Below are 17,211 nucleotides of genomic sequence, written 5' to 3'. Positions count from 1 at the left end.
AAAATATCACTTTTAAAAAAGACTGTAAAAAACAGACACCGTCCAAATATTTATTCTATAATTATTCAGTCAATTAAACTAACCAATTTTAATTTTATTAGCTTAAATAGCATATAATAAACGATTTGTAGTTGACTGATAATATAAAAAGTTAGATAAACTTATAGAAATTATTATTATATAATATTTTCATATAAGTTCCTTTTTTAAATTTCAGTTACAAAACTATATAATTCTAAAAATTATTTTAAAATGAGATTGTAAAAAACAGACACCGTCTAAAATATTTACTCTTGAATCATTCAATCAATAAAAATATTTATTATTGAATTACTCAATCAATAAAAATATTCAATCTTAATCATATTTTATTTAAATAACATATTAATAATAATTTACTATAAAAAACATATTAATGTAGATTTTGCTAAATTATAGTTTTAGTTTCAAATTTTAGCTGATCCACTAAATTAGTAAATTTATTTTAAATTTCTATTTTAATATACTTTCATAAAATATGATGTTCGTTTTTTAACATATAATTTATTCATAAAGTATCACAATAGGGTAATATACAATAATTTGTGATGTTTCACAAGAAATTTATTATTTAAAATATAAATATCATTAATTTTAAATATAAAAAATATAAAAAAATTCTAAACTGTTTAAATTTAAAATAATAGATTAATTTCATAAATAAAATAAAATAAGGAGATTAAAACTATAATTAAACCTAATAATTCACATTTGACTAATAATATATATAAAAAGTTTAAAAAGTTTTACGGCACGTAGCTTTATTTTATTTTTAAATGATAAGTTAATATTAAAACTCAATAAATTATTATATATAAATTTATTATGAAACTTTATAAATAAAAATATAGGTTAAAAAATGAAAATAAATGAATTTAAATAGTTTGAAATAAAAATAAATGATTAATTTTGTGAATTAGCTAAAATTGGAGAACCGAAATTGTAATTTAGTCTATTAATTATAAAATTATTAATTAATTAAACTATTCAATTTTAGTTATATCTAATTAATAGCATATAAATAATGATTTATAGTTGAATTATAATATAAGAAGTTAGATAAACTTATATATATATTTTATAAAAGTTCCTTTTTTGTAAGTTCCTTTTTTGAATATATTTTACAAAAATATCTAATATAAAAAATCAATTTTAAATAAGATTATTAAAAACAGACACTCTGTCGAAGTATTTATTCTATAATTATTCAGTCCCATAAATTAACAATTTTAATTATATTTAGCTTAAATAGCATATAAATAATGATTTGTAGTTGAATGATAATATGAAAAGTTAGATAAACTTATATATACTATTATTATATAATATTTTCATATAAGTTCCTTTTTTTGAATTTTTTTACAAAACTATCTAATTCTAAAAATCATTTTAAAAAGAGATTGTTAAAGACAGATAATGGACCCATTTGTTTTGGCTTTTTTTAAAAATGATTTTTATAGTCTTACATATTTTAGTGTAAAAAAAATTTACAAAGAAACTTTTCATAAAAGCTTCAAATGAAAATTTGGTTTGTATAGTTATTCTTAAAATGTTATTTTAGGTATTTCATCATTTTATCGAAACTTTTTTTGGATATCAAATTTTCAAAAAATCACTTAATTTTGAAGCTATTTCAAATAGCTTTTCATAAAAATCATTTTTAAGATACAATTTTTTGAAAAAATTGTGATTTTGACTATGTTTTGATCTTCAATAATGTATATTTATGTTTTAGAATGAACAATTCAATCTTTTAATTTATAGAAAACAAATTTAAAAAAACTTATAATATTTTGAAAAACATTTTTGTAGAATCCATTCTTAAAAATATAAAGAAAAAATCCATTTTTGTAAAGCTAAAACAAACTGGCCTAATGTTTAGATATTTATTCTAGAACTATTTAATCAATAAATATATTTAATTTTAATCATATTCTATTTAAATAATATGTTAATAATAATTTACTATAAAAAACATATTAATATAAAATTTGGCTAAATTACAAATTTAATCTCAAATTTTAGCCGATTCATTAAATTAATCATTTTTTTTTAAATTCAAACAATTTTGGTCCTCATTTCCTATTTTTTCATAAAATAAGATATTCATTTTTTAATATATAATTTATTTATAAAATATCTCAATATGATAATACATATTTCACAAAAAAATTTAAAAAATAAACATCGTTAATTTTAAATATAAAATAATAAATAATCTAACCTATTTAAATTTAAAATAGATGAATATGAAATGAATAAAATAAAAAATCAAAATTATAATAAACCCTAATAATTTATATTTTTATTGAAAAATAATAATAATAATTAATTTTATTGATATTTATAAAAAGTAAAAAAATAATACTTAAAAATAAAAGGAGAGAATATTAATATAAAAGAATTTTTTTATATTGTGGGCCAATTACAAAAAGTTAAAGTTTAAAAAGTTTTACAGCACATAGAAATTAGCATCTTTAAAAATAGTTATAAAAGTACACAGATAATATATTTTTGAGAAAAAAAGATGGATAAAGTTAGTTTTATTTTATTTTCTGTTACCATAATAAGTTAGTTATTCTAGTTTTAAAAAAATTACCCGGACTGGAACGATAAAACGAATCTATGTAAGTAGTATAGGTTATCGCCCACACACGAGCCAAAACCAAAACGGTGGGACCCACCTACAGAAACGGCTGTCTCGTGCCGCATAGACGCATCTCACACGTGTCGTCACTTTGAATCCTTAGCTGTCAACGAAGAAAACAGAAAAAACAGTGAGTATGTAGTTGGTAGTGAAATTTACACAAACACGGTGGTCCCCACTTCTTCTTCTTCCTTTTTTCACTATAAATCCACCCTCTCCTCTCTCACCCAAAGAACCCTCGCTCACACAAACGGCGCTATTTTCTCTCTTTTTTTCTATCTCTCCTTTCAGATTCGTCTCTCTTCAATATCTTTCAAATCAATTCTCCATAATCCGGATCTTAGTTCTCATCACTTCAACAATTTCAGATCTGTTACGTTCAATGTGAAATTCATTCCTAATAAAATCTGAAATTACCAAAACAACCATTTATAATAAGACAAATACGCTAAGGCTTTTATAATTTTCATTTTCGTTCAAAAATGTCCAACTCTCTTTCGTTAACGTTTACGGCTCTAAACAATCCTCAGATAAACGTTATAAGTAACCCTAGCGCGCGTTTGCGTCCTTTCGCCAGAGTGCGATGTTCCGCCATGTGTGTGGAGAGGAAGAGGTGGTTGGGAACCGGTTTACGGAGGAGCGGTTCGGAACGGAGTCGGTTTTTGGAATCGGTTCGACCGGGGAGGTTGCCGAAGCTGAGAGTGGCGGTTAAGGCGTCCTTTTCGGCTGTTCCGGAGAAACCGATGGGGCTTTATGATCCGGCTTTCGATAAGGACGCGTGTGGGGTCGGATTTGTGGCGGAATTGAGCGGTCAAAGTAATCGTAATACGGTTAGGATGATTTTTTGTTTTTGTTTTTGGTGCGAGTGATTTGTGATTTGAGATTGAGATTGAGATTGAAATTGAAGTTGTGTTTTCGTGTGTATAGGTGACTGATGCGTTGGAGATGTTGGTTCGGATGACGCACAGAGGTGGTTGCGGTTGTGAAGCCAATACCGGTGACGGTGCGGGGATTCTGGTGGCTCTGCCTCACGAGTTCTACCAAGAGGCACGTTTTTTTTATTTGTTTTTGACTTTTTATTTATCTGTATTATTTTTGAATAAATAAAAGATTTATCTGTTTTTTTCTTGTTTGTTTGTGTATTTTTTATTTATAATTATGAGTATTTTTTTTATAAAAGGTAATATCCATCTGATTTTTTTTGTTCTCGTTTGAGTGATTGGTGGTTCTTATGAAATATGAGATTTTAATGTCTTTTATGAAGTTTTTTAAAAAAACATTTGTGAAAGTATTTTGCTCCCCAATTAGGTAGTAGCAGTATATACTTTTTTGGCTGTCTCTTTCTTTATTCCCTTTTCTTTTCTCGTTTTCTTTTATGATTAAATTCATATACTCTTCAATTCACTATTATGCCACTTGTTCTTAAAATATCGTTCTTAATTATTATGAATGTGATATAATATTTATGATTTAATTAATATAGTTGTAATAATATATTCCGCAATTATTTACTTGGTGAAATGTATTTGATGCATCCTTGAAACCGCCAGTGCTTACCAATTTGGTTGCATTCATAAAACACTTTATGTTATTATTATTTTTTAATTATTATTATTATTATTATCATTAATTTGGATGCATTCATAAAACCCTTTATTTTATTATTATTATTATTATTATTAGTATTATTATTTTTTTAAATATTATTATTATTATGGAAATGGAAATTAAGTAGAATCTAATTTCTCTAGTCATCAAATAATATGTTTCAAGCTTGTTTAATGAATTTAAGAACATGAGTTCTAGAATGTAAGAAATATTGTGGCAATATATCCAATTGGGATGCACGTCGAATAATATTTTTACTCATGTATATAAATTAATTTTAACTCTATTTTACTTATTCATTTTTGGGTCATTTGAACATATTTGTTAGGCCTGTTTGGTTTTAGAAAAAGTTTTATTTCATTTTTTGTTTTTACATATAATTGTAAAACTAAGCGTGACTTGTTTTCACTTTGTACTTGTTTTGCATAGGAAACAAAGTGAATGTAAATTTCCAACTTTGGAATTAATAGTGAGAACAGAAATGAAAATAAAAGCATGAAACATTTTTCAGGCCAAATAGTCTAGCCTTTGATTTATTGGGAGTTTGTTTTTGTATCTTTCAAGTCTTATTTTGAAAGAGGCTGATGATTGTAATGGGTTTGCCTTATTGCAGGTTGTGGATTTTCAGCTTCCTCCTCAAGGAAATTATGCCGTTGGCATGTTTTTCTTGCCTAGATCTGATAATCGGCGAAAGGAAAGCAAAAATATATTTAGAAAGGTTAATCTAATTCTGAAATGTGATTTAATTTCATGCTTAAATAGACTGTGTTTCTGCCATACTTTAGCATACCATACTTTTTTGATGCCTTGTATACACCAGATGTAATTTTGTTGAATTTGTCCACCAACAAAAACCATTGTATTAAACATACAAAGTTTCTTTTCACATTATTATCGTAATAGTGATTTTGACGATTAATGAGTTATCGTTGCTGAGCCTAATTCTGATGTTTATTTTATCTTGTTTGAAATTTGATATTAAGTAAGATGTCTTTGAGTTATAACTTATACTTGTTTTAGTCTTGAAGTTATAAGTTATACTTGATTTATTACACCGTGCGAATATCCCTGCCTTGCATGTGCTAGCTGGAATCATGCTGAAGTCGTCTGTGAACAAAAGCAATGCTTGCTTACTATTTTGCATTTGTATTGCGCACCTTTTGCTAGTTTCCTTTTAGTGATAGTGATTTGGTCTTCTACTGACAATACTTCTTTGCTTTTTGCTTAAGGTTGCCGAGTCTCTTGGTCACACAGTTCTTGGTTGGCGTTCTGTGCCCACAGATAACACAGGATTGGGCAAATCAGCCCTGCTGACCGAACCAGTGATTGAACAAGTGTTTCTTACACCAAGTTCTTCCTCAAAAGTTGATTTGGAGAAGCAGGTTTGTTTAAGCTGGTGAATGAATAATTGAATTGGGATTTCTTTACAATGAAAAAGATTAGCAAGTGTGTTACTGCAGTTAACATTCTGAGTTAGGCATAATATCTTGATCAAAGTAGAGTTAATTGTTAAGCACATACTTTCCTTGCAGATGTACATATTAAGGAAGCTCAGCATGGTTGCTATTACAGCTGCATTAAACCTCCAAAATGACGGAATTACAGATTTTTATATCTGTTCACTGTCATCAAGGTATGCTGCCAAAGAGGCATCCTCATTTTCTTGAAAAGTAAATTCTGGTTACTGCTGCAGTTGTCCAATAAATTTCAAATTTCTTATGATTTTCCAATTTCGTACAGGACTGTTATTTACAAAGGTCAGCTAACACCAACTCAGTTGAGGGAATATTTTGCAGATCTTGGCAATGAAAGGTTTACGAGCTACATGGCCCTGGTAAATATTTTGCCCATTAACTCATCTTCTTCTTCCACTAACTTTATACTCCCACAAACAGCATAGGAACAACCAGTAATTGAAGAGATGCAAGGTTGGGGAATGACTTCTGAGGCATTGAGGTTTGAATGATCTCTTAAGTTCTTCCGCTTCCTTGATTACTATTTGATTTTGGATGCTGGATTGGATTCAATGGTTGAGTTGGTAAGAAAGTTCATTATCAAGATAATCATGTTTGCAGAAATTTCTGCTGATGCTTTATCTCGTTAGTTGGTCTGGACGACAATTTCTTCAGAGTTGTGTAGGGAATGATCACTTTGGTGAATGTGGACAGGATTTTTGTAATTTCTACCGGCACTTCAGTATATGTTATATCGAAGTGCTGGAAGAAAACTGCACATGACTTTTTACTTTGGGTTTTACACTATTATAAGAATTTAACCATGAAATCTCACAATTGGGTATACTTCTATGTAGATACATTCCCGTTTCTCTACAAATACTTTCCCTAGCTGGGATCGTGCTCAACCTTTTCGTGTATTGGGCCACAACGGTGAAATCAACACACTCAGAGGCAATGTTAACTGGTATGTATGTCTTGAAATTTTTTTTCCATACTATAGTTTTAATAGAATGACCCTTATGTCGGTGTTTCACATGAATGTGTTTCCTCACCCCCTCCAAAGTAGATAGTGTCCAAATCCACGGTGCAACTAATGTAATCATAGCTGATCATGGGTTGGCTAAACTGGTATGTCGGAGTTTTAATAGAATGGGTTGGCTAAACAACATTGAGTGTTGTGTATTTAGGGTTTTACTCGTTGCTTTTTGGTTGATGTGGTGCAGATATATCAGCTAATCTGGTGTATTTTGTAGGATCAAGGCACGTGAAGGCCTACTGAAATGTGAGGAACTTGGCCTATCAGAGAATGATTTAAAGAAGTTTTTACCAATTGTGGATGCAAATTCATCAGATTCAGGTGAAACTCTTTAGGATTTTTTTGTTAGCTTGTTAAACTGTGGTCATATTACTGACTCATGTCTCATGGTGTTTTCTTTTGCAGGGTGCTTTGACGGTGTTCTTGAGTTTTTGCTTCATTCTGGAAAAAGTCTTCCAGAAGCTGTTATGATGATGATTCCTGAAGCGTGGCAGAACGACAAGAACATGGACCCTCAGCGTAAAGCATTTTATGAATACTATTCAGCTCTGATGGAGCCATGGGACGGACCAGCTCTTATATCATGTAAATTTTCTGGGACCACACTTCTGTTTTCCTCTATAGGGTATTTGATTTGATACCTAATCTAATATTATTACAGTTACCGATGGCCACTATCTTGGAGCTACATTGGATAGGAATGGACTACGACCTGGCCGCTTCTATGTCACCCACAGTGGACGGGTTATAATGGCAAGTGAAGTTGGTGTTGTAGATATTCCTCCGGAAGATGTGTGCAGGAAAGGAAGACTAAATCCTGGTATGATGCTTCTGGTGGATTTTGAGAAGCATATAGTTGTGAACGACGATGCCTTAAAAGAGCAATACTCATTGGCAAGACCCTATGGGGATTGGCTTAAAAATCAGAAGATTGAACTGAAGGACATAGTTGACTCTGTTCATGAATCTGATACTGTGCCACCAGCCATATCAGGAGTGGCTCCAGTGAGTATAACAATAAAAACCAACATCAATTTCTTATAAATTTCTCATAGGCAAGTCTAATTATTGCATTTTCCATGAACAACAGCTATCTAATGATGATGTAGATATGGAAAGTATGGGACTTCATGGTTTGCTGGCTCCATTGAAAGCTTTTGGGTATGTGACCTCCTCCCTGGGTATTTCTTCCATTCTATCCACCATATTTACTTGGGAAGTGTTTTATATTATGCTCTCCTCGTGTAGGTATTCTATTGAATCATTGGAAATGCTATTACTTCCCATGGCAAAAGATGGTGTAGAAGCACTTGGGTCAATGGGAAATGATACTCCATTAGCTGTCATGTCTAATAGAGAAAAACTTACTTTTGAGTATTTCAAACAAATGTTTGCTCAAGTGACAAATCCTCCTATAGATCCTATTAGAGAGAAAATAGTCACTTCTACGCAATGTATGGTTGGTCCAGAAGGGGATCTGACAGAAACCACTGAGGAACAATGCCACCGCCTTTCACTAAAAGGCCCACTTTTATCCACCAAGGAAATGGAAGCCATTAAAAAAATGAATTATAGGGGATGGCGGAGCAAAGTCATAGACATTACTTACTCAAAGGAACGCGGTAAGAAAGGGTTGGAGGAAGCCTTAGACAGGATATGCACAGAAGCACACAATGCAATTAGTGAAGGCTACACCACCATCGTGCTTTCTGATAGAGGTATTCTACTTCTATGTTATCTTTCTGTTGCATAAATATACTGTATAGTCACATTCAACTAATGTATTTAAATCTTTGATTGACCTTGCAGCCTTCTCCCATAAACGTGTTGCTGTAAGCTCCCTTCTGGCCGTTGGTGCTGTTCACCAACATCTAGTTAAAACACTTGAGCGCACAAGAGTTGCCCTAATGATTGAATCTGCCGAGCCACGTGAAGTGCACCATTTCTGCACACTTGTTGGTTTCGGCGCTGATGCTATATGCCCATATTTGGCTGTAGAGGCAATTTGGCGACTGCAGGTTGATGGAAAGATCCCACCAAAAGCAAGTGGTGAATTCCACTCCAAAGATGAGTTGGTCAAGAAGTATTTCAAAGCAAGCAACTACGGAATGATGAAGGTTCTTGCCAAGATGGGAATATCAACTTTGGCCTCATATAAAGGTGCTCAGATATTTGAAGCTCTGGGTCTTTCTTCAGAAGTGATTGAAAAGTGCTTTGCCGGAACTCCAAGTCGAGTTGAGGGTGCAACGTTTGAGATGCTCGCACGTGACGCACTTCAGCTGCACGAGTTGGCTTTTCCTTCTCGGATTTTCTCTCCTGGAAGTGCAGAAGCTGTAGCATTGCCCAATCCAGGAGATTATCATTGGAGAAAAGGTGGTGAAGTTCATCTGAACGATCCACTTGCTATTGCAAAGCTTCAAGAAGCTACCAGAACTAACAGTGTAGATGCATATAAACAGTATTCCAAGACCATTCATGAATTGAACAAGGCTTGCAATTTGCGAGGTCTTCTGAAATTTAAAGATACTTCAAGTAAGATTCCTATTGGTGAAGTTGAACCTGCTAGCGAAATAGTTAAACGGTTTTGCACCGGAGCCATGAGTTATGGGTCGATATCATTGGAGGCCCACACAGCATTAGCAACGGCAATGAACAAAATTGGAGGGAAATCCAACACAGGTTTGTCAAACTTATTTAAGAATGATGAGTCACATCTTTTCTTTTTTCCCCAAAAGCACGGGAACATAAACGATTAGTCTTTTACCCATTGTCAAGTGTTTTGACAAAACATGCTGTCCAGCACAATTTTTCCATGAAAATATCACGTGGACTACTATTTTGCAAATCTCCTTCTATTAAGTGATAAGATTATTCTCCTCAGTTTCTTTGATTTTCTGATGATTTCTTTAATATCTGTTGTAGGTGAGGGAGGTGAGCAACCATCTCGTATGGAGCCTCTGGCTGATGGCTCAAGGAATCCCAAAAGGAGTGCCATTAAGCAGATTGCTAGTGGGAGATTTGGAGTTTCAAGTTACTACCTTACAAATGCTGATGAACTTCAGATAAAGATGGCCCAGGTATTTTTATAGCTTGTTCTTTCAATTAAAGTTATTGTTCTTTTCCTTTACTCCCAATAAAATTTCATCAATTGGTGCCCCTGCATTCCTGTTGGAGAGTATGTTCCGTTGTTTATGAATTTATATTCATGGCAGATGATGCTGTGACTTAAGGCACCTCTGGGTGCTCTTGCGTCATTAATTGAAACCTACATTTTTTATTTGGTGAGGCTCAATAAAAGTGCAGTTTTCCACTTATGGTGGAGTGGTAGTGTCTTAACGTTATAGTTGTAATCCTCAGGGAGCAAAACCTGGTGAAGGAGGTGAACTTCCCGGCCACAAGGTTATAGGAGACATCGCTGTTACTAGGAGTTCAACAGCCGGGGTAGGGCTCATCAGTCCTCCTCCCCATCATGATATCTATTCAATTGAAGATCTTGCTCAATTAATTTACGATCTGAAGGTATTTTGATATCTGTATTGTCTTTTTTTTCTTTCAATATGTCCGTTTGAGTATTACAACATTAGGTGTTCTTTCTGTTTGTGTTTGACCCCTTATGTTAATTTGTAGAATGCCAACCCAGCTGCTCGAATTAGTGTGAAACTAGTATCTGAAGCTGGAGTTGGGGTAATTGCTAGTGGAGTTGTTAAAGCCCATGCCGAGCATGTCTTGATCTCAGGTCACGATGGAGGTACAGGAGCATCCAGATGGACTGGCATAAAGAATGCTGGGCTTCCTTGGGAACTTGGTCTGGCCGAGACCCACCAGACATTAGTTGCTAATGACCTACGTGGTCGCACAACTCTCCAAACTGATGGGCAACTCAAAACCGGAAGAGATGTGGCTATAGCCGCTCTTCTTGGTGCAGAAGAGTATGGTTTCAGTACTGCTCCACTCATTACTCTTGGCTGCATCATGATGCGGAAGTGCCACAAGAACACCTGTCCTGTTGGGATTGCTACTCAAGATCCTGTACTTAGAGAAAAATTTGCTGGAGAACCCGAGCATGTTATTAACTTCTTTTTTATGGTGGCGGAAGAGATGAGAGAAATTATGGCCCAACTTGGGTTTAGAACAGTAAATGAAATGGTTGGCCGTTCGGATATGCTCGAAGTTGATAAAGAAGTTGTTAATGGAAATGCAAAACTTGAGAATATTGATCTCTCTCTATTGCTTAGACCTGCAGCTGAACTGCGACCAGAAGCTGCACAATACTGTGTGCAAAAGCAAGATCATGATCTGGACATGGCTTTGGATAATAAGCTTATAAGTCTGTCTAATGCTGCTTTGGAAAAGGGTCTTCCAGTATACATTGAAACACCAATTCTTAATACTAACCGTGCTGTGGGAACTATGCTTAGCCACGAGGTTACTAAGAGGTACAACTTAGCTGGTCTTCCTGCTGACACCATCCATATCCAGTTTAATGGTAGTGCAGGCCAAAGCTTTGGTGCATTCCTTTGCCCTGGCATCACTTTGGAACTTGAAGGTGATAGCAATGACTACATTGGTAAAGGATTATCAGGTGGCAAGATTGTAGTGTATCCTCCAAAAGGAAGTAATTTTGACCCCAAAGACAACATCATAATTGGAAACGTGGCACTGTATGGGGCAACACGGGGTGAGGCATATTTCAATGGGATGGCAGCAGAAAGATTTTGTGTGCGTAATTCTGGGGCTCATGCTGTAGTTGAAGGCGTTGGTGATCATGGATGCGAGTACATGACTGGCGGGACCGTTGTTATTCTTGGCAAAACTGGTAGAAATTTTGCTGCAGGTATGAGTGGTGGAATCGCATATGTTCTTGATGTGGATGGAACATTCCAGTCTCGGTGCAACCCAGAGCTTGTGGATCTGGATAAGGTTGAAGAGGAAGAGGACATTATTACTCTTAGGATGTTGATACAGCAACATCAACGTCACACAAATAGTCTGCTTGCCAAGGAAGTGCTGGTTGATTTTGACAATCTTCTACCTAAATTTGTCAAGGTGTTCCCTCGGGAGTATAAACGTGTTCTTGCAAGTATGAAGTCTGATGCAGCCTCTAAAGAGGCAGTGGAGCGTGCTGCTGCTGATGTAGATGAAAAAGATGATGATGAAGCTCAAGCAGTAGAGAAAGATGCTTTTGAAGAGCTAAAGAAGTTGGCAACTGCATCTTTGAATGAGAAACCCAGTGAGGTAATTTTTAGTTTCTTATTTGTTACTATTTAGTTTTTAATTTTGTACATTTTACGTTCTGTGTTTTAAGAAAACAATTTTTATGTCCAACTTCTCAATTTAGTGAATGCCTTTCTGGTTAGTGTATGTTTTCCTCTTGGCCGTAGGTCCTATCTTAAAAGAGATTTTAACTAACCTGGTGAATACTATGCTGCTTTGGTGGGGTCCAAGAGTCTATTTTTCCCCCCCAAAACGTGAAGAACATACCTGGAAGAGTATCTAATGTCCTTGAATGCAGGCTCCTAAGAGGCCAAGTCAGGTCACTGATGCTGTTAAACATAGAGGCTTTGTTGCTTATGAGCGTGAGGGAGTTCAGTATAGAGATCCAAATGTTCGCCTTAATGATTGGAATGAAGTGATGATGGAGACAAAGCCGGGCCCACTTTTGAAAACACAGTCTGCCCGTTGCATGGATTGTGGCACTCCTTTTTGTCATCAAGTGGGCATTACCATTTTCAAGTTTTCATTACATATAACTTTTTTTCTAAGGTGATTATATGGACCCATGTTTAAACTAAAGAAATTTGCATAATATTTCAGGAAAATTCCGGATGCCCTCTTGGAAATAAAATACCAGAATTTAATGAGTTGGTGTATCAAAATAGGTGGCAAGAAGCCTTAGAGAGGCTTCTTGAAACAAACAACTTTCCTGAGTTCACTGGCCGGGTGTGCCCAGCACCTTGTGAAGGTTCCTGTGTCCTTGGTATTATTGAGAATCCTGTGTCTATTAAAAACATTGAATGTGCTATCATAGACAAGGCTTTTGAGGAGGGTTGGATGGTGCCTCGACCTCCTGTCAAGAGAACTGGGTATATATTTATTTTCTTTTTAAACATGATTTTAATTTAGTTTTTTTTATATAAATTTCCGCAGTTCCTTTTTTGAACCCAATATGATAAACCCAAAATTGAACTAGGCCAAGCTAAGATTTTTTTTTCCTTCCAATTAATTGTTACATAAACAGTGTCATAGATAGATCTTTTATTATACAGGAAAAGAGTAGCCATAGTTGGAAGTGGACCATCTGGCTTGGCAGCTGCTGATCAGCTAAATAAAATGGGCCATACGGTTACAGTGTTCGAAAGAGCTGATCGGATTGGGGGTCTTATGATGTATGGGGTTCCCAACATGAAAACTGACAAAGTAGATATAGTTCAAAGGCGAGTCAATCTAATGGCTGAGGAGGGAATCAATTTTGTGGTGAATGCAAATATTGGAAATGATCCTCGATATTCTCTTGAACAGCTTCGAGAGGAAAATGATGCCATTGTCTTGGCTGTTGGTGCCACAAAGCCAAGGTGAGATGCAGTGACAGCAGCCATCCTGTTTATTCACCTTTGGATTTAGTTCAATTCTCTATAACAGAACAGTATGCATATAGAATGTTTCTGATGAAGATACTTTTTCATACAGGGATCTTCCTGTACCTGGAAGGGAGCTATCAGGAGTCCATTTTGCCATGAAGTTTCTTCATGCCAACACTAAAAGCTTGCTTGATAGCAACTTACAGGATGGTAACTTCATATCCGCCAAGGGCAAGAAGGTTGTGGTCATTGGTGGGGGTGACACTGGCACAGATTGCATTGGAACATCCATTCGTCATGGTTGTACCGCCGTCGTAAATCTTGAACTTCTCCCTCAGCCACCACCCACTAGGGCCCCAGGCAACCCATGGCCTCAGGTTAGATTTGAATAATTGTTTTTTCACCTGTCCTTATTAGGAAGGCTAAAAAAGTATAAAAGAACTTTTACCTTAGATATTGTTTATTATGTCTCGACTTGAGTTTAACCAGTGTTTCTGGAATGCAGTGGCCTCGCATATTCCGTGTTGATTACGGCCACCAAGAAGCGGAAACTAAATTTGGCAAAGATCCAAGAACGTACGAGGTGCTGACTAAGCGGTTTGTAGGAGATGAAAATGGTAATGTAAAAGGACTTGAAGTGGTACATGTTCGATGGGAGAAGGATGAAACAGGCAAGTTTCAATTTAAGGAAATTGAGGGCAGTGAGGAGATAATCGAGGCTGACCTTGTTTTACTTGCTATGGGATTCCTTGGCCCTGAGTCGGTAAGTATTTAAAATAGCTTTATTCTTACTTTTCAAATATGTTAATTAATGAATATGATATGTTTATGGATGGATGTGAATTGAAGATAAATTGTTGCTTTTCATATTTAATTTGCATGATAATAAGTTTTAGCAGATAAATGAGTTGTTATTAAATTGCATTATTATAAGTTATTGAAGCAAATTTTACTGGACTCTGCTAAATGCCGGACTTTTTGTTAACTTTATCCAATTGATGAATACATTCGCAAAAGCAATTTCCGTAGGCTATAACTGATAATGTTTTTCTTTGCCTTGGCAGACTATTGCAGAAAAGCTGGGCGTGGAGCAAGACAACAGGTCAAACTTCAAGGCTGATTATGGCCGTTTCTCAACCAATGTTGATGGGGTATTTGCAGCTGGGGACTGTCGGCGGGGTCAGTCGTTGGTTGTATGGGCTATTTCAGAGGGAAGACAAGCTGCTTCCAAAGTTGACAGCTACCTCACCAAAGAAGACCAGAGTATTGATGGGAATCAGGATGAATTTGTCCAGAGGCAACATGAGCTCAACAACAAGCACAAGGGCAGCAGCAAACACACAGTGATGACTTAGGACGCATGTTTGTTTTTTCAAGGTCCTAAAGCAAAGCAAAGCAAATGCACAGAATAAAAGAGAAGTGAATGTTCAATTTTACCTTTTAGGCAATTTTGGATGGCAGTTGGTAAGCCAAAGGGGCGAAATAAGGAGAAAAACAATAAAATAAAATAATTTAGCGTAAGGAAAGGAAAGCAAGAGGTAGCCTTGGATTTTGGTGGTGTTAGGGTAAGATTTGAGTGTTGTTCATAGTTCTCATTTGGATTTTATTGGTGGGAAGGTTAGCTCTTAGTTATGGTTTTATTGAAGTGAAATGTACAGTCTGGTGGTAATTAATTATTTATTCTGATGTTCATTTGTTTCTGCTATTTTGAACTAGTGTTTTTGAGTTTTGCCAAGCCCGGGTTAAATAAAATGTAGAACTGCCTTTCTTGTTTATTTCCTAACCCCGTTCTTCCGCATGCTTCCTCAATTGATCTTGGTTTTCTAACAAATATTAAAGTGTTCATCTGTTGAGTTAGCCTGTTCAGTTCCTCAAATTTTATATGACACTGTAGTTCCTTTAACTAACAAAGCCTTAAAAGGAGGCAGAATTCTGCCTAAGGAAGGCAGGGAGGCCGTTGCTTTATGTTAGAACCTGTCGAAAGGGCAACTATTGACTACTGTTTGTGGTTGGTTTGCAGCCGTTATAGAAGGAAATCAATATAATCTTACTAAAATCTTAGTTAGTCTATCAACTACCACCAATATAGTATCTTTTCAGCGAATTGCTTTTTCTTTTACAGCACAAACCTTATCATTTTCAACTGATAAAGTTCCAAGGCGAATCATGAGAGTAACATATTGCTTAATGCACCTCAGGCCCCCCTGTAGTTCAGAATGACTTTGAGCCTTCACTACTTTCTCCATGATTGTATTGCATCTTTCTCGCCTTCTTCATTGTGTCTAGTGTTGTTAACGTATGTGCTTTTGTGCCATAGTTTTTCATTGCATCAAGTATGATTCATTCATCAATTTTAACCAAGTATTGTCCATATTAATAAAAGTATAATGGACTTATCATTCTGGGAAATACATTTTTTAAATATTGTTGATAAGGGAAGGTGGAGAGAAAACTTCTTGACTTTATAAACCTTTCATAGCTAGATGATGTTGTCAATTAGCTCAATATATTAAATAGTAGAACAGTATGATTTGATCACAACTGGGCCATTTGAAGTGTAGAATGGAGAGCTAGATGATTTTTAAGAGCGTATTATGAGGAACAGAGGAAAACAGAGAGAAGAATATGATGTTGGTGGATTTAACTGTGTTAGAAGTACAAATGTTGGTTAGAATGTTTAAATTGAAGGAATTTAGGGAGGTTTAACTCACACAATCTAACACGTTTTTTTAATCAAGGATGATGTTGACTTTAAATGACGTGACGTGCAAACATGACCTATTATGTTAGCTTCTATTAGAGCAATTAGACGGTAAAAATCAAAAGTGTGGACAATTTTTTTTAGGAGAATCATTATTCAAAGAAATGTTTATAGAGATTAAAATCAAATTTTAAATTATTTATAGAGACCGAAAACATATTTAATTTTATATTAAAGAAAACGTAATAACTACTAAATTATAAATATAAATAGTCACAAAATATAAGAAGTATTCAATGAATTATCAAGAATAAACTATCAAAAGTACAAATAAAAACCAACAAAACAATAAAATCAAACTAAGAAGGCCAAAGGAACCCTACAAATAAATGCCCAAACATCTAAAAGTTCAATCTCTTAGAATTCAGGCTAGAGATCATACCGTTAGTACCACTATTAACATGAGATTATAGGCTAGAGATGATAATGTTAGTACTGCCATTAACCATTAACGAATCATAACTCATCAAGAGAGCAACAAAATTACAAACCAATACATGTCTTAAACCAAGACAAACACTTCACGTATTATTAATTAAGGAAGATGAAGAAGTTTTGAAGTCATTTAGAAAAAGTATATGAGTTCATTCTTGATGTACCAATAAACTACTTTTAGGTCAAAAAATACTCTTCTACTCCATTTATTTCACCGTTTTTAAAGCACCATTAAAAATGACATCATTACGAATACTCCAAATAGACCAGACTACATCGGGCCAAATTATAACAAAATCATCTCTAGACTTAGTCCAACCACATAAAAAGAGGAAAGACTAAAAAAGGTCTCCATGATCTCTAAAAAGTGACAAAAAGATAGAAGGCTCACTCAATCAAATCCCCATACAAAAGATAAGAGATTCCACCAAGGTCAACAATCACCCCTCGTTTAGACATATTCTCTCTAGAAGGGAGTTTATCTTGTAAAAGTTGACAAGAGAAGACCAACACATTAGAAGTATTCCAATGCAATGCAAGAAATAAACACAATTTAATCTGGTTGATGGCATGGTTGACAATGCCTTTAGGGTGAACGTGACATATGATAAACCTCAAGATTTTGATGGAAAAGAGTTGTCGAATGAGGA

The 17,211-nt window shown here is 34.6% G+C and overlaps 1 protein-coding gene across 2 annotated transcripts; it reads left to right on the top strand.

The window, feature by feature from the left end:
* The first annotated feature begins 2,905 nt into the window (after window positions 1-2,905).
* Window positions 2,906-15,140, top strand: LOC127091893 (glutamate synthase [NADH], amyloplastic). 2 transcript variants are annotated; one of them, XM_051030616.1, is made up of 22 exons: window positions 2,906-3,516; window positions 3,614-3,733; window positions 4,908-5,012; window positions 5,524-5,676; window positions 5,827-5,927; window positions 6,035-6,128; window positions 6,606-6,715; window positions 7,005-7,108; window positions 7,193-7,372; window positions 7,449-7,792; window positions 7,878-7,948; window positions 8,036-8,505; window positions 8,597-9,466; window positions 9,710-9,864; window positions 10,145-10,306; window positions 10,415-12,022; window positions 12,300-12,500; window positions 12,602-12,870; window positions 13,054-13,359; window positions 13,475-13,742; window positions 13,871-14,128; window positions 14,430-15,140. In XM_051030616.1, exons 1-22 carry the CDS (start codon window positions 3,169-3,171, stop codon window positions 14,718-14,720), a joined length of 6,588 nt encoding a protein of 2,195 aa, XP_050886573.1. In that variant the 5' UTR covers window positions 2,906-3,168; the 3' UTR covers window positions 14,721-15,140. The 2 variants fall into 2 exon arrangements, with proteins under 2 accessions (XP_050886573.1, XP_050886574.1); XM_051030617.1 differs by lacking the exons at window positions 2,906-3,516; window positions 3,614-3,733; window positions 4,908-5,012; ... (1 more) ...; window positions 5,827-5,927; window positions 6,035-6,128 and adding an exon at window positions 6,203-6,332.
* The last annotated feature ends 2,071 nt before the right edge of the window (window positions 15,141-17,211 follow it).

This window comes from Lathyrus oleraceus, chromosome 6 (assembly GCF_024323335.1).
Source record: "Lathyrus oleraceus cultivar Zhongwan6 chromosome 6, CAAS_Psat_ZW6_1.0, whole genome shotgun sequence".
Lineage (NCBI taxonomy): Eukaryota > Viridiplantae > Streptophyta > Magnoliopsida > Fabales > Fabaceae > Lathyrus > Lathyrus oleraceus.
This window is presented reverse-complemented; position numbering and strand designations above follow the sequence as displayed.